This window comes from Meles meles, chromosome 1 (assembly GCF_922984935.1).
Source record: "Meles meles chromosome 1, mMelMel3.1 paternal haplotype, whole genome shotgun sequence".
Lineage (NCBI taxonomy): Eukaryota > Metazoa > Chordata > Mammalia > Carnivora > Mustelidae > Meles > Meles meles.
Window position 1 is genome coordinate 35323689 of NC_060066.1, and position 18019 is coordinate 35341707.

Consider the following 18019-nt stretch of genomic DNA (forward strand, 5'->3'; position numbering starts at 1 on the left):
TACTCCCTCCTGTCCTCTTAAAAATAAAGATTCACCGGATGAACGAATTACTGAGCTGACAGGAGGGTGTGTGGGTGAGTGGGGAAATGGAGGACTGGACAGGTGCCAAGAGCGGTGTGGAACGACACTTTCCAGAGGACAGAGATTTCTGTTTGTCTGAGACCCACATGGGATTCTGTTTGAATCCACAGGGTGAAATTTTTTCAAAATCATTTTCCAAAATGTGTAGCTTAGAAACTAGAATATTTATAAACCAAGTTATGGCAAGACACTTGTGTAACTGTATGATTTGGTACACACAAACATATTTATATGTAGTTCTTAAATAATAAATTTTTTAGATGTTTGGTGTTTTTTATTCACCACCCATATTAGAGGGCCATTACTTCCCTCAACTGAAAGCAAAACAGGTCTGCCATCACCATCAATATTCTTTAACCTTGAACTCGAAGGAAGCTTTTAAAGAAAAAAGGCTGGGAGAGCTTTAAGATCCCAAGCAGAGTTTCTCAACCTTAGCTGCAGGTTTCAGTTACCTGGGGAGGCATTTTCAAGTCTCCATGCGCAGGCTGCCTCAAACCTATTAGATTAGAAACTCTGGAAATGGGAGCCAAGCATGAGTATTTTTTTTTTCTTTTCTTAATAAAAGGCCTGTTTTCCCTTTTTCTTTTTAATATTTTTCACTCTCTCTTTTCTAATCTTTTTTCCCTTTGGTTTGGCGTCCATATTTTTAAAGCTCCCCCAAGTGATTGCCATGTACAGTCAAGGCTGAGAATCACTGCTTTAATCCACATGGAGCTGAGACCATTGAAAGAAGCCCGTGCAGACGTGAGGTTTTATGTTCCCGGAAGGACTCAGCTCGGAAACTGGCCCTTGTCTCCTTCTGATCCCTCCCAATAGGTCCCTTTCCTTTTCACTTATTTCTGTCTTGGCCATCCTGGATGGTTCATGGGTAATGTCGGGGAGGATCCACGTTCAGGCGAAATAGGTGATGATTTTGTGATACGCTAGCAGGTTGTGAAAACTGTAGTTTTTCATTCACGAACTTTGAACTGAACTTCTGTGTCTACAAGAAGTTTCAGGACTTGATAAAAGCTGTTGAAACAAATCACAAGGAGGTTGCAAAGCAGCCTGAACCAGAGCTGGGCATTCCCTCCAAATCACAGAAATGTTGAGAAACGGAAAGCTGTCAAAGGACACGGCACCCTAAGTCCGTGAACGTGCATCTCGCCCCCCACCTACCCACCCACCCACTCCCGTGCTTTTGCGCTCTGATCCCTTGACCCAGTAAAACACCCACAGCGCATTTCCCAAGCAGAGCGCGTGCCCCAGTGCGCCCCACTGCGGTAGCTTTGCAAAGTGCTTGCCTTCAACGCCACTGGTCTCCAAGGCCGCTTTACCAGCCTGGTTTCCGAGCTCTAGGCCATCTCACTGGATGGCTTGGAGAAACAGCGTCTGGAGACGCCCACCCAGACAGTATCTTTTCCTGGAAGTTGGCGGTAGCTGGTACGGGGAGGACACAGAGGGGCCCGACCTCCTGGGCTCGCAATCGGTTCCCCATAGCCTGTTGCGGGCGACGCCCACTAACCGCACCGCGCTCCCGCAGCGGGTCGCGCCAAAAGACTTTCACACGCCGCGGGTGGGTTGCAGTTATGTATTCAGTTTCCTAGGGACTTGAGTACCACGGGCCGTGGGAAGAGGAAGAGAAACACTGGAAGAGCGGCCTGGCTGGAGTACGGGCTTCCCGCTAAGTTATGGGCTCCTACGCTTTACAAAATCATCTTTCTACAGGAAAATCGGCTCCCGCAGGGGTAGCACGGGCTGCAGGGGTCGCAGGGGTTGCAAGGGTTGCAGGGGCTGCAGGGGCTGCAGGGGCTGCAGGGGTTGCAGGGGTTGCAGGGGTTGCAGGGGGACGTGCAGGGGTAGCATGGAGACTCGATCTTGACGCAGCTGCCCAGCCCGTAGGAGTACGTCACGTCCTTCTCGTCCACGCACGGCGGCAGGCTGAACTCCTTGCAGATGTTCATGTAGCTGTACTTCTTCGAGCCGAGGCAGTCGTACCTGTTCTCCCGCTCGGCCGACACGCACACCTTGCCGTCCTTCACCCGAACTTTCACTTGATCGGGCTCAAAGCCGCACACGTTGACTGATCCTAAAATGTTACTGCTACAGCAAGAGGAGGCCAGGATTCTATTTGTCGTTCTTCTTAGTCTGCAATTGAGAAAAAGGGAGAGGGTCTCAGAAGCAGATCTCAGACACAGCTTGAGAAACATTTATTTTTAGATATTATATATATAATATATTATATATATTATATATTACTATGTAATAGTAAATAGTATTTATGATTACTATTATTTTTTAAGTAAGTCCTCTGCCCCACTTGGGCCTTGAACTCAGGACTCCAGGATCAAGAATCACATGCTCTAGCCAGCAAGGCGCCCAATCTCTGTTTATTTTGTTTTTGTTTTTGTTTTAAATAGCAAAACTAAACACTAGTCATTGTGAAAAGTCAAACTTCATAGAATTGTGTAAAGTAAAAAATGAGAGCCCTCCCATGTGAATCGCAATCTCCCACTCATAAACCTCTGAACAACAGATGGTGGCTTGGCCTTCCAGATCTTTCTCTTGCATCTGAGTCCCAGGTCCTTTTCTTATTAATTGTGGAAACTTGCCTCAGTTTCCTCATCTGTAAAATGGAAATAATAACAGCACCTACATCATAGGGCTTTTGGAAGATTAGATGAGATTGTGAGTTTTACTTAATGCTGTCCTTGATCCATTATAAATCTTGCTTAATTGTTACTGTGATCATTATTACTACTGTTAAATGGAGACTCTTGAGACTTTTTTTTTTAAGGGGATCCAACTAATATACCATGTAAAATCTGCATATTAAAGATGGTTGTCAGCCTCAGAACCCAGCCCTGCTGCCCGTGAGACTGGGGACCCCACTGGGCCATCCCACAGACCAGGCCTGAAATCTCCATCAACAAATGACAAGGTGAAAGCGACAGCAAACAGAGGTCCCTGTGGTTCCTATAGCACTGCTCAGCGGTCCTGAGTGAATCCTTCATAGTAAAAAATAAAAAAATAAAAAAAAAATAACACAGCAGCTCACACTGATTGAGCACTTGTGGTACCCTGAGAGGTAGGAAAGCCAAGTGTCTAAGAGCACAGGTTCTGGAGCCAGCAATTTTAGGTTCAAATGGTGGCTCTTATCCACCTAGGATAAGTTACTTAGTTTCTTTGTGCCCCAGTCTCCTCATCTGTAAAATTGGAACAATAATAGTAGCCTACGTTTAGAGTTGCGAGGTTTAAGTGAATGAATGATAAGTATTTACAGAGGTGCTTGGCACACAGGTTAGACAGCCTCGGGTTAGCCCTACATGCTTTGGCCTTCCTTGGGGTCCCTTTTTTTTTTTTTTTCCCTATTTGCTGATCCTTCCAAAGACAACCTAATATTCTGAAATGGCCTTTTTCTCCCTTAACAGGAAAAAAATCTGTGTTCTAAGAGATAGTCCTGGCAAATTTTCTTGCATCTCTTAGCCTTACTGTTGGTAGGAATACAAGTCAGTACAGCTACTTTGGAAAACATAGTGGATGTTTCTTAAAAAGTTAAAAACAGAGCTACCCTATGACCCAGTAATTGCACTACTAGATATTTACCCCAAAGATACATAGTGAAAAGAAGGGTCATATGCACCCCAATGTTCATAGCAGCAACGTCCACAATAGCCAAACTGTGGAAGGAGCTGAGATGAATGGATAAAGAAGATGTGGTCCATATACACAATGGAATATTTACTCAGCCATTAGAAAGGCTGAATACCCAGTATTTGCATCAATGTGGGTGGAACTGGAGGGAATTATGCTAAGTGAAATAAGCAAAGAAAGACAATTATCATATGATTTCACTTATTTGTGGAACATAAGGAATAGCATGGAGGACATTAGGAGAAGAAGGGGGAAATGAAGGGGAGAGAATCGGAGGGGGACATGAACCATGAAAGACTGTGGACTCCGAGAAACAACCTGAGGGTTTTACAGGGGTGGCAGGGGTTTTACAGGGGAGATGCATTGGCCCTGTGATGGGTATTAAGGAGAGCAGATATTACATGGAGCACTGGGTGTTATATGCAAATAATGAATCATGGAACACTACATCGGAAACTAATGAGGTACTGTAGGGTGACATAATTTAAAAAAAAAAAAAAGCAAGGCCTTGGAATGTGCAATCTCTAGAACCTCTTCCAGTTTGACAAATCTAAACTTTGCGATTGGATGATTGGTTTGAGATACCTTTTTAATTCTTTCCTATTATGCTGAATTTTGTTTATACTCCTCTTTTTGTTATGTATTATATGAGTTCATTGCAGAAAACTTAGAAAATATACAAATAAACAAAAAGATGGAATATTTTGTAAAAAAAAACAAAACAAAACCCATGATCCTATAGAGCATGTAACATTTTGATGTTAGATTTTCTTCCTGTGTGTATTTATTATTATTGTATTATATATGTATTATATTTATATGTATTATTATTTTATATATGTATTATTATAATATAATATAATATATGAATTATTATATATGTATTATATTATATATGAATTATTATTATTAATCTACATACGTATGTAGATTCTGGTGTGTGTCCTTATAAAATCATGCTATACATACTGCTTTGAATGTGTATTTTTCACTTGATGGTCTCTAACATGATTGGTTTAACAAGTGTGAGCCCTTAGACCGAAGGTTACAAATCAAGGTTCTTAAGAGGCTAATGAATTACAAATGATTAAATGGAATAATCTAGAAGACCAACAGAAACAACCATGCTGGGCACCCAGAGGACTGTGATGGTCAGTCAGCTTCCTTTCCACCTCCAGCTCCAAGGAACGTGGGGTGCACGGGGTGCAGATGTCTCTCGTGCCCGGAGTATGCCAGGATATCCACAGGCCATACTCCAGAGAAAGGAAGAGAACTGGACTTTAAAAAAAAAAAAATCTTTATCTCTGTGGAACCAAACAAACAGGAGAAAACACACTCTATCTTCCGTGGCTGGACAGAGAATAGCTTCCAAAGATGCCCCGTGTCCTCTCTGGATGGCCCAGGGCCTGGAAGCCTGAACAGCCAAAGCCAAGAGCGGAACAGAGAGCAGAACGAGTGCACCTGGGTCTCTCAGGAAGCTCCCATGGTGTGGACGTGGGCTGAGAATCAGAGTTCTGTTCAGCTCAGACCTTCCCACTGGGGATGAAAGCACCAAACCTTGCCATGAAGGGGGCTGGGCCTCACAAAACAGGGCCAAGGAGCCCAAGCGGGATTGCTAGGACCCCTCACGACTGCCTTACTAATTCCATCAAACACCTCCTGCCCTTCGCAGGCGATGGATCCCGGAGCCAGTTCTACAAGCCAAAGCCAGCTTCCAGATCCTTCTCCTCCCGTCAGCCGTCTAAGTCTCAGAGTGCAATTGCGTGTGTTGTCGTTGTGGTTGTTTTGGCTGAGGTTCCCCCTCTCCCTCCGGCCCTGGCATTCAGGACCCTTTGCACCTGCAGCAGCTACACGAAGGTCTCACCAATGCGAGCCTTCAGGAAATTGCTTAAAAAGTCTTGGCCAAGTTAGATGTCTTCTTCCTTTCACTTCTCGGTCAGAGGTTATCAGCGGGGATGTGTGGGTTTCAGAGAAATTGCAGGAGCTGTATTTTATTCATCAGCTCTAACTCTGAACTTGGAACTTGACTCCTGTCTGTCGATGTACCTATCACCCCGCAGGGGAATGCCCTTGACTCTGCGGTGTTCTGGGCAAAGGGAGATCCCCTCCTGTAATTGTGATCATGAGGTTGGAGCTGGACCACGTAAATGTAGGGCAGTCAGTCCCTTGGTTCGTTGCAGAAGCCTGGCAAAGGCGTTGAGGGAGAGCTCTGGGCTGCCAGCTCTCCTCCCTGCGGCAGCTCAAGTTCTCCGGAATGTTTCCTGGAAGTGAAACACCCTGCCCCCGGCAACAGTGAGCTATATGGTCAGCCTTTTAATCACAAAGACATGGATGAAGTCCAGCCTGGTGCTAAATAAAATAATGAAGATGTCAAAAAGGCCTCTCTCTACCCAGGAGCAGAGGGGAGCCGGTCTTCTTGTAGCAGTCCTGGGAGGACTTTGCCTTTTCTTCTAATGGTAGACTGACTCCTTCCAAAGACCCACGGAACTCCATTCTTCCTTTCCAACTCAACTTTCGTTTTCTTTTCTTTTTTTCTCCCTCCTCCCCTTTCCTGCCCTGTCTTCCGACTTCTGTTTGATACTGAGCAGTGTCATTCGGGAGCAGAGTAGTGAACGCAGGTGCATGGGAGCTCCCAGTGGTGCTTGTTAGAACACAGCTGGCTTCGTCCCACCCCCAGAGTTTCCTATTCAGCGGGCAGGGGGAGGAGCCCAGAATTCACATTTCTAACTTGTTCCAGGTGATGCTGGTCCGGAGCCCACTCTTTGAGAACCACTGACCAGGTGGTTAAGCGCATGGATTCCAGACTCCGGCAAACCTGGCTTCAAGCTCCGGCTCTCTCAGCTCCTCGAGGTCAAGACATGGCTCCTGAATCTGTTTCAGCATCTCTAAGACAGCCAAGATGTTACAAGGATCAAATGAAGATGGAAGGTCATGCCTAATTTTCACTCAATAAAGGGTAAGTCTCTTTATCAGGCTGCACCGGGTGCTGCTGGGGGGATTGGGCTCCCAGACCTGGGGTTAGGAAAGGAGCAGGGAGCCATACTCACTTCCTCCTCTGCAGGGACGCTGATGGTGAGAGTGTTTTGCCCTGCCCTGTGGGTCAGAGCTTGGAGGGGTAGAGAGATTTCCTGAGGGCTTATACCTGGGCAGGGACTCCTAGAGTACCCCCACTCCCCAACCTCACCCCCAAGGCTGACAGTCATCACCCACACCAAGCCCAGTGAGTCAGTGAAAACCTTAATCCTAGAGCGTGAAGGAAAACAAGGAAACAAAGTAGAGGGTAGATTTTTGAAGTTTGTAGACGATGGTGTCCCTCCGGTACGGGGATTTTCAAGGGAATACTGAGATTCAGACCATCCATAGACGGTGGTTGGGGAAGTGAAGGGAAACGCAATCTCAGTCTGAGTTTCCAGGTATTAATTAGCAAAGGGTGTGAGCTTGACCCCAGTGCACCCGGACAACACAGCTGTAATCAAGCATTTGTCTGCAAGGACCAGGGCGCCAGGGTTCAGGTTCAAAAAGGGGCATCCGTTCATTAGACAATCAACTCCTCCCCGCAGGGCGGAGGCTTTCCTTTACGCCCTTTCTGTAGGGAGGATCCCGAAGGCTTCCAAGCCTGGTGGTGAATCACGTGCAAACTTCTGACAGGCTGGTGGCTTTGGCTTCTTATAAAGGATGCCAGACTCTGTCCCCCAGTCCCTCCAAATCCAGAAGAGGCAGGAGGAATCAGGGGAACCACTAGGTGCTTGAGGCGCAAAGGGTAGTCTGGGGAGGAAAAGAGAATCTCAAAGAAGCTAAAAAAACAGAAATACTTAGAGTCCCGACTAAAGAAGTTCCTGCCAAGGTATCTTTTGAAGCAGCTGCTAGGTACACAATGGCAATGGATTGGACCTATACCTCGTCTAAAAACACACACGTGCATCAGCCAAATAACAGAGACTCAGGAATGTTCACGCAACTTAGGGCAGAAATGTCAGCCAAGCCTTCCTACCAGTTATCAAAAGGAACAGTTTGACTCTCACACAGAAAAACAATTCCAGGGGGGGTGTGGCAGCTACAGACTAGGGAATCTTTCCTGTTGGACCAAGAACCTCAGGATAACATGGACTGGCATCCTAAAAGACATGTCTTACCTAACCAAGCTGGTAACACCATTTAAAGGGGTCGGAGGTCACATGAATATGATTTCTAAACTCACAAAGCCTTGGGCAGGGTTTCACACCCAAGATTGTTCCCAAAAAATCAAATCAACATGGTATTTCTGGATCTATTTAGTCATGCTTTGGGGGCTAGGGTTGAGATAAGGAAAAAGAGGCATTTTGTTGGAAGAAAAAAATGTTAAGAGTAGGAGTCTTCTGGGATTGGGACTAGATCAGGGTTTAACATTTTCATCCATGGTCAGGAAAATGGAATATTTAAGTTTACAGGTGACACTAAGCCCTCCTGGATAGTGAAATGTCAAGCTGTCAGAAAGAGAGCACAGGATGGCTTCACAAGGTGGTATGAATGGGAAGAAAGTGGCTGGGAGGAGACAAAGGAGAGTAAGTCCGAGGTCATTTCCAGAATGGATTCAGAGTTATCAGTTCAGAGAGGGGGGTGGAATTCATGTAAAGACATCACCAACTTCGTACACTACCTCAGGCAGAGAAAAAAAAATCAGCAAAAATCCATTATCGAGAAAAATCTCACAACCCACAGAAAGCATTATCTCTTGTATAAACCACACTGCTGAGAATTAAGCTTGAGGTTGTGTCCACTGCATGCCAAGAAATAGGGACCGGAGCTGGCAGAGGGTGTCCAGAGGGTGAAGAACAGAGAGGCATTCTTCTTGGAGAGTCTGGAGAGGAGGGACAGCCAGGAGACAAAACCTGGAAGGACTTGGATGGAGGGGCTTCAAGGATTCAGAGGCACAGGGACAGTGGATCCAGGCCTGCTCACAAGTAACCCTTCCTGTAGACCAATTAAAAAAGGAATCCACGACTCAGCACGCAAAACTTACGTAACTTGATGCTCTGAGATATAAAAATAAAAACTATTTCAGATTGAGCATAGATGAATTTAGAGGCAATAGGCCCATCCCAAACTATGGAGAGGTTCATTCCTGACTTTTGGTGACTGATGACCTGGACAATAGTTGCTCTGTTGCCTTTTCTAGTGTAATATTCCGGTCACTGCTCTCAAGTGTCTGTCTGTGTCTCAAACTCTGCATTTTTCCATCCATCCACCCACCCACCCACCCACCCACCTACCTACCTACCTACCCACCCATCTAATCTATTAATCTACCATGGGGATAGGAAGGATGTAGTTTAAGGATAGAAACTTGCAACGAGCAGTAAATAAGTCCCGAGATGTAACGCACAGTATAGGGAACCTAGACCATATGGTGTTATGCTCATCAGACTTGGTAAGGGACTACAGTGCAATTATTCCAGCCACCAAAAAGAAATGATCCTCATGGAACATGAGAGAGGTGCTAATTATCACTACAATGGCAATCATCATATTATATAAATTATCAAACACACGATACACCTTAAATTGACACAATCGTTTATGTCAAGTATATTTCAATCAAAAAAATCTATCATCCGTTTGTGCCCACCTTGTTAAAAGCAGTAGCATATTAAATGGTTTTTCTTGCCTCTTTCATTCAGTATATCCACGTAAAAAATGCTTCATCATTCTGCTCTGTATCTACCTAGTGTCCCAGGGTATGGCGTATTTATTTATTATCATAAATAAATTTAACCAGAGGACAGTGCTTCCAACTATCGTTTTCATCAATTGTACCAGACCAGCTGGCATACAGTGCGAAGTGAGAGACAGAAGGCTTTCTCCGGCCATCAGAGGAAATGTAATCAAACCAAATTGTAAAAGTGGCTTTGAAAATTACCCAATTCGATTAAAGCTCTCTCAGCTCTGCTCTGAAAGCTACATCTCTCGGTTCTGCAGTTCTCTGCACAGCCTCTGCTGCCACTGGAGGGGGAGGCCGATGGAGCAGGCCCTGCTCCAGATGGATTTGAAGGCAGCTGGGAGTTGGGGAATGGGAGGCGGCTTTTCCCACCAAACCCAGGGAACGCCTCTGTTGCTCAATTTGCTCCCCTGTTCTTGAAGCCTCTGGCAAACATTAAGGAGCTGATCAATTGTTATTGCTTCTCCCGTAGTCATTTCTGTAAGCCCAAATATACTCAAATCACTTTACTCCTAACCAGAAAAAATGTTTAGTCTGCTCCTTCCAATAGCTTTTTAACGACGCCCCCTCTCTCTTCCCCTCATTAGAGCCCCATCATTCATCACGTTGGCACTCCAACTAGAAGCCCACAACCATCTCTCCCATCGACATGATTCCACTGTCCTTTGAGACTCTCATGGTTCCTGCCACGACCCGTGGACTCCTCTTTCCTTAAACCTCAGCTGAGACCGGACCCGTTACCCCCCCGTCCTCCCCATCTTTGTGTGAGTGGCCACCGCTCCGCCCATTCCCCCCAAAGCCCCCTTGACTCCTAAGCCTTCATGGGGCGATGCTAAAAATCGTACTTGGCCAGCTCTCTCTTTTCGTCCTCTATGGCTCTAATGGCTTTCCTCTCCAAACTTCTGAGCGACGGTCGCAGGCAGTAGAGCTTGACATCACACAGGCAGCACGGGTAGAGATCGCAGAGGCCACAGGAGCGCGCCCGCTTGGAGTAGCAGAGGCAGTAGGGGTAGGGGTGCAGGTCGCAGCAACAGTAGGGGTGCATGTACAAGTCGCACAGACACCGCGTGCATTCGTCAATGCATCGCAGCTGCCTCAGCTCCCGGTCCACCTTCTTGATGTCCCTTCTAACGCTGTCCAAGAGACAACTCAGTGCAGCCATTACAGTCACACCGTATTGTTTCGTGAGTACCTTTGGGAAATGGCACTCAGGGGAAAAAAATTGTTCTAAGCTCTTCTCAGAAGTTTCTTTTAAAAATAAATGAGGCCCACATGGTCCACTTGCTTTAAAGCTGGGGGTCTGTGACCTCACCACCCGCCGTGTATTATGACATAGTCTTCTGGTTACCACGTGAACCGCACCCAGTCCTGGTCTCCAGAGACCCACCTTGGGTTTACAGAGCTGCCCTCAGAACCACACTGGTGTTGAGATTTCATTCACCCTGAAGTTGGGTGGGTCCCCTCGAGCAGTCACAGCTCTTTGGGATTCATGGCCATGACCTTCAGCGTCCTTGGCTTGTGTATGGCCTCAGCCTGGCTAGGGCTGCCAAGATCACGGAGTGGGGGAAGGAAGGAGCCGCCCGGCTCCTTTCTCTCTGCCCTTCTAGCTCCAGCTTGACTGGACACTTAGCGCCTATACTCCAGGAGTCATTCTGGCTCCCAGTCGATGTGTAGAAAGGCTTCTTTCTTCGCAGAGCTTTCCTGTATTCTTGCCGAGTCATTCTCAAGTCGGCCTCGGTCTTTGACCTTCTTAGCCCCAAGTCTCTGAGTCTTGCCTATTCTTTCCTTTCTTTTCTTTTTCTTTTTTTTAAGATTTTATTTATTTGAGAGAGAAAGAGGGAGATAGAGACAGAAGCACAAGCAGGGGGTGGGAGGGGAAGAAGGAGAAGCAGCTCCCTGATGAGCAGGGAGCCTGACACGGGACTCGATCCCAGGACACTGGGACCATGACTTGAGCCAAAGGCAGACGCTTAACCGACAGAGCCCCCCAGGTGCCCCATCCTGCTCATTCTTTGATATCTGGCATCCTTGCTTCCCTGGAGCTTCAGTTCTCCGGTGCCCAGGGTCCTGCTCTCAAGCTCCCGTCTCCCAGGATCCTATCGGTCACTGCCTCCCAGCAATTTCACCTCCGGCCTTCCGTCCAAGCCTCTAGGGGCCTTGTCTCCAAGTACCCCTCAAATGTTGCTCCTTGATACTCTGACAGCCGACTGTCCGAAGTTGCTTAAAGCCAGCTACCTAAAATCCTCATCTGGGCCAGTTTCCTGTGCTCCCAGCAGGATCAGTGTGCTGGACCTCGGTCAGCCTCAGCCGTGGCTCAGGTACTTCTACTCCTCTGGGCCAGTCCCTTCAGTTGGCTCTCCGGCTCTCAAATCCCCTTTTTATGGAGTAAGCCATAAGGTACTTGAGGGCAAGCAGTTGAATGTAGCACCAGAAGAGACAAGAGCCAGGTGTGAAGGGACTCATGGGCCAACTAAGGGGTTTGAACTTTATTTTGAGCACAATGAAGAATCACTAATTTTCTTTCCTGTTGAGAGGAGTTGAAAGATAAGTCCAATAGATACGTACAGCCCCCAGGGGACAACAGCAGAAGTAACTTCTGCTGGAAAGAAAGGACAATCAAAGTCTGGACTAGGGATCATGGCTGTAGGGACATGTAGGGATGGTGAGAAGGAACCCAGTGGGATCCCCTTCCCCTCATGTCCACTCAGACTCATCCCATCTACTTTCCACATTGCAGCCAGCATGATTTTCATGTAGCAATCGTCATCCCCCCAACCCCGCCCACCCTTCTCTGTCCTTTTAGAAAAAGGGCCCAGTCCTTATAAAGTGCTGAACAATAGGGCCTCTGCCTCCCTCTCCATCTCCTCCCCCATTATTATTCCTGTAATTCATTATGCTTCGGCCACAGCGACCTTTCTCAAGGTCTTACTCATTTCACCTCCTTCAGGACTGGTGTGCACACTGTTCCGTCTGTTTAGAAATTGAGCTCCCCACCCCATGCCCTTGATCTAGAAGTAGTTAACTCTGGAGGGATTCTTTAGATCTCCTTGTAAATGTCCCTTCCTCAGAGAAGGCTTCCTGCCGCCCCCACCCCCGACTAAGCATTTATAAGCACACATTCCTTTCATGACATTGTTTGTCTATTTCCCCAACTAGGCTGTAAGCTCTATGAAGGAGGGACCTTGTCTATTTTTGCTCACCATTAGATACCTAATGCAATGCCTGGAGTGTAATAGGAGCTCAGAACTTATTCACCGAGTGAACAATGAGTGAATTAAACTGAACTTAATGAACAGAATGAGAATGAAGGGAGGGAGGAATCAGTGATGACTCCTAGGTTTCTAACTTGGCAGAATGGTTGCCATTGACTGAGGAAGAAGAGTAGGTCTGGGGGCTAGGCTAAATATGAGGTGTTACTGACAAGTTTAAGGTGGAAAAGTTTCCCCGGAGGTATGAGAACAGGAGGCTGGCCCCTGACTCATCTGGGATATGATAACGCAAAAGTGAATCATCTTCCTCTATAGACAAATGCTTACATCTCTCAAGAGCGATCCCACCCTACTCTGAAGCATGAACTCTGTTCCTAGGACTATGGCCCACTCTTTCCTGAGAGGTCACTGCAGGAATTATACAGATTTCTTTAGCGCCCAAGTGATAGACTTCTGAATTCCTATATCATGAAGAATTCTATCCCTTAGCAAATGTCAGCAAAGGTTAAAACAAGCAAGCTTTTGGTTTTAGGTTCTTAAACACACAGGTTCTGGAATTTAAGTACACACATCTGTATATACTGGGCACATTACTAAGATGGTTACAGCTTTATTTTAGCTAGGATTCTTCCATGATCCTATCCTCCTCGTGATTTTACTCTTCACCATAAATCACATTCTTGACATCATTTCAAGTGACTCAACAAAGATAAGATCTCCTTTAAAGATCAGATGGAAATGTGACCTATTCATGTCAGAAGGAGATTGTAGAAATTCACCAGATTTGATAGAAACCCACAGGAAAGATCTACAGTCAGAGCTCCCTGACGCGTACATACCAGGAGCTTCCATGGGCTCTAACATGGAGATGGGGGCCCTTTCTTACATAGGACCATGTCTGTGGAGGCTCCCATGCCCCGTGGCTTGTGCCCAGACAGAACCTCCTCTGGAATGGAAGGCAGGCCTTGGCAGTTTCCCAGGCTGGGAAAAATGGATGCTTGGTCCTCAGTGTTGGTGGAACTATTAGCTAAATAAGGTTTTTCGACCTCTTCTGCCAGCTGGCCAGGTAGAGGTCAAGTCCATTCAATGGGGCTATATTTCAATTTTAGTATATGTGCTGCCGAAACGAGCACAATGGGGCTATATTTCAAACATACTCCTCTACCAATCACTAGATCACACATTGAATACCAAAATCCTATATATGAGGAGTTCTCAACTGTGTTAACAAGAATTCATAGAAGGTGAGAGACCCCCTCGGGAAAGAACTGCGGTTATCTCTGAGTAGTGGAATTATAGATGACTTTTTCAATTCTCTTTCTAGACTTTTTGGGGGATTTTTAAGTGTCCTCAATGAGGATATTGCCAATTATAGAATGAAACTTTTTGAGAGTGTGCTTTCTGTCACACTTTCAGCTTTGCCCTAAATCGCTAAGCCCACCACTGGTCTCTGCCTCTCAAATCCAAGTGGGCTTCAGGACCACCCTCTGAAGTTTGCTGTCCAAGAAGTCTTCCTATGATGGACATCCAGTGTTTGCCCTGCCCATTTTCCAGGGCTACCTCCCCTCCTACCCTGCCTTCTGCTGTCAGGTACTGGCAGTAAAGTTGCCCAGTCAAGGGGGAGGTATGCAACCAAAATGGCCGATCCAGCTCTCTTCTGGGACTCTGATCTTTCACAGGGAGACTAGTGACGGCTGTGGCTGACAGTAGACCCTGAAGAGATAATGCCTTAGTTACCTGCCCTTTTCTGTCGTTTTCAAATTAGTTCTTCAGCTTTGCTTTGAGTCTGTGAGCTCTCCATATTTTTCCAATACATTCCTGTTTGTCTTATGTTATTCTGTCAGTTTCAGTTACTTATAACTGAAGAACACAGCAATACAACAACCTGTCCCAACCCCCCTCCCCGGACCTGTCCAAGGGGGACCACTCCAAGCTGAATCTGTAGGTCAGCTGTTGCTCCAATGGTTGTGGTCCCATGCTAGCCCAGCTCCTTCCTCTTAACCCAGAGCTAGCTGCATCAATGTAGCCGCCATTACTGAAGGCCCTAAGTAAGTGCACGATAGCACTTTAGACCATTGACAAAACCTGATGCTGCTAAGAAATGTTGCTTCATAAAGATGAATTCTCTCTCTCTCTCCTCTGAGAGGGAAAAGGCTCAGGACAGGAGAGAGTGAGTGCAGAAGGCTCCCAGAATCTGCTCTTTGTATGACCCACAACTGGAGCTTGGGGAAGAGAGGAGCAAATGGTTTGAATTGTGGTCACTCAAACTAGGGAAATGTCTAGAAACACCTGGGAAGGCCCATCCATGGACACTGGCTCTGGGGCAGGAGAGACATCCCTGAGGTCAGAACCTCAGAACTCAGGCTAATTTTTAAAGCCAAGATTGCAAGAAGTCTTGAGCTTTGGAAAACTGGAGTCATCCAGACCCGCTTCCTGCTGAGCCAGGAATCACTGTTCCAAGCACCTCAGGCAGATAAGCTTGGAAGAACTGAGGCTTGTATATGGATGGGGTGTCCCCTTACTGGTTTAGGGACTCCTATGACCAGCCATAGTGGCTCGTATAATTCTATCCCTCTTTCCCCACCCTCCCCCGCACTGGTCCTGCAAGGTCTTTAACAAATATCTTCCTGCTAAATAAGGTGAAGAGGGATGAGGAGGAAGAGGATGTTGGTCAATAACTTTCCAGCTACACCAAGCAGGAGTGAAATTGGGAAAGGGAGTTTGCTCTTGGCTGGCAGAGTCTGAAAAAGCATCTCAGCAGGTAGTTCCTTTTCTTCTTTTGGCAAATGAGATCATGCAGGCATTACTGGAAAGGAGGCATGGGAGTTTTATAGGCCAAGTATATACATGAGTAAATTTTCTCACTAAGATTTGAGGAGTGGACATGGTGTGTGAGTGATCACCATCTGGCTTTGCCTGGGACTGAATGCTTTCCTGGACGTGGGACTTTAATGTCAAAACTGAGGCAGGGGATGCAGCCAGGAGAAGAAGGTGGGAAGCCAAAGTGCCTCTTGTGGTCCACGCATAATAAGCCCGGTTAAATGATGGGGCTGGCTTCCGTGGGGTGCAGACCTGTGTTCCTGCTTTAAAGGGTGGTAAGGAGCCTCATTCTGAATGCTGGGTTCTCTGTGACAGCCGTGGGCTCTGACTCCTCTTTCCCCCACCTTCTCAGATCCCCACAGGTCCCTTCTCCTCCCCCTCCCCTTGAATTCTCCAAGAAAAATAGTTAGCTCATTCTGGATTGTTCTTGATGAGGACAGAGACCAAAACCCTTCCTTGAACTTCACACTGGAGTCATTCACATGTGAGAGCACACTTCCGGCCCCCCAGCCAGAAACTGAAGGGCTTGCTTGTACTGTGGACAGTGTCCTAATTAGCTCGCAGGGGTCGAGAAGGTTTATTATTCTCCGACGAGCACCCCATGACCACCTAAATCCGAACAGATGCTTGGTCGAACCGTAATGATAGTTTATATCTAGCAAGTGCTTGAGCCTGTGTCAGGCTGATCCTCGCAACGGCCCTGTGAAGGAGAGATTATTTACCCCATTTTACAGATGAGACTGAGGCACAGAGTTCACACAGCAAGTGGCAGAGCTCGGGTTCTACCAGGCAGTCAGCCTTTAGTGTCTTCATCTTCAAAGATCGGTGGCCCTTAAGATGATATCTCTTGGGTCCCCTGGTGGCTCAGTCAGTTAAGCGTCTGCCTTTGGCTCAGGTCATGGTCTCAGGGTTCTGGATGGAGTCCTGTGCTGGGCTCCCTGCTCAGGGCGGAGACTGCTTCCCCCTCTACCCCTCCACCCTGCTCTTAAGAGCTTGCTCTGTCTCACTCTCTCATGTTCTTTCTCTCTCAAATAAATCCATAAAATCTTTTTTTTTTTTTTTAAAGTAGCAACAGTGGGTGCGTGGGGGACTCCGTTGGGCGTCTGCTTTTGGCTCAGGTCATGATCTCAGGGTCCTGGGATCAAGCCCCATGTTGGGCTCCCTTCTCAGCAGGGAGTCTGCTTCTCCTCCTCTCTGCTTGTGCTCTCTGTCACTATCTCTGTCTCTCTCTCTCAAATAAATAACTAAAATCTTTAAAAAAAAAAAAGGCAATAGTAAACCCATTACATATTAACATGGTAACATTTTATTATGGGAAACTCTGTTTCCAAAACAGAAAACGTGAAATGACGGGGCATTATTTTACATTTTTACAAATCTTTCTAATGTCTGGCTTTAGAGAGGACAGCGGACACATCTCCTTCTGCCTTCCAGTCCGTTGAGATAGGTCATGTTTTGCTATAGTATGTTTGCTTTAAGTCTGCAAGAGAATCCAGCTTTACACAAATGTGTAGTTGAAGAAGGAAGAACATCTCATTCCCCTACAGGGGTCTTGGGGATCCCATGCTGTGAATCACTCCTTTCCTTATGGTTCTGGAAGTTAGCCAGCACCCTGGCATCTCGAAGGTACCATAACTAAGCTTTTCCTAAAACCTTTAATTCAGCCTCCCATTGGAGACCTTGTTCTAGAGGTTCTGGGGCATCTGCTTACCTGTTGATCCCTTCTCTAATGGTGCGTATTGATCAATAAGACCCATATAACTGTTTCCTCCTGAGCTGAACTGCACTACCATCCATCGGGGGAAGATCGGGGGTGATAATCCTTCTAAGACCTGACCTGCTTCCCACCCTAGGTATAAATTTCTGTACCAAGGGAGGTCCCCAACCAGAGCTAGTCAGCCAGGCTCTTTCTCCTGGGACTTGGGCATTGCGGAATGTGCACTACGGGATTTGAACTCAGAAATCGAGGCCGCCATTGTGGGTCCACCTCCCTAGCTATGGAGCCCTTGGTTCTTCATGGCTTCTAGATCCTGCTTCAGATGTCTCCAAGGACGAGGCTCCTATTTGAACATATTGCTCGTTTTTTATCCCATTTAATTGTTCTAGCGAACATCCAAAGGTCAATAGCAGCTGTGGCTCTCAAAAGAATGGGAAGAGTTAAATGTTCAGACTCCAGTTGTGAACGTGTGTGTGCGCACAACTGTGGGTGTGTAAAAGAGAAGAGAAGTTCATTAGTTATAAGTGAAATTTTAAAAAAGTATGTAGCAGGATCCTGGCTTCCGTCAAGTTGTAACCCCTTCAGGGAGTTGGTTGGATCTGATTCATCCCATGGTCTGGATTGTTAGGTCCAGCTGGTGTCCATTTGCTTCTTGAGAAGGAACCCCCTAAAGGCAGAGGGAACATAAAATTCAGATTGGAGGGAATCCTGGACACAGAGCAGCAGGGGTGTCCATGCCCCATTCTATTCTCAGCCCTGTGCTATGTCCATCTCATCCCCTGCACAGATTCACCATGCAAGGTCAAGTACAGGGATATAGCCAAGGCTTACAAGAGGGCTATTCTGTAAGATCGGTGTTCTAAG

General features: G+C 46.7%; 1 protein-coding gene across 1 annotated transcript; it reads right to left on the reverse strand.

Moving 5' to 3' along the window:
- Positions 1-1766: 1766 nt before the first annotated feature.
- ODF1 (outer dense fiber of sperm tails 1) lies at positions 1767-10571 on the reverse strand. Its single transcript, XM_045981000.1, has 2 exons — positions 10255-10571; positions 1767-2208 (listed from the first exon to the last, which is right to left on the reverse strand). The coding sequence occupies exons 1-2, from the start codon at positions 10569-10571 to the stop codon at positions 1767-1769; spliced, it is 759 nt and encodes a 252-aa protein (XP_045836956.1).
- Positions 10572-18019: the final 7448 nt, after the last annotated feature.

What these genes read in the sequence shown, in the direction of transcription:
- ODF1 (XM_045981000.1), bottom strand. Translation starts at nt 10,571, where the DNA reads ATGGCTGCACTGAGTTGTCTCTTGGACAGCGTTAGAAGGGACATCAAG. An exon ending in GAAAAGAGAGAGCTGGCCAA is followed by an intron (nt 2,209 to 10,254) that starts GTACGATTTTTA and finishes TCTCAATTGCAG; the next exon opens with ACTAAGAAGAACGACAAATA.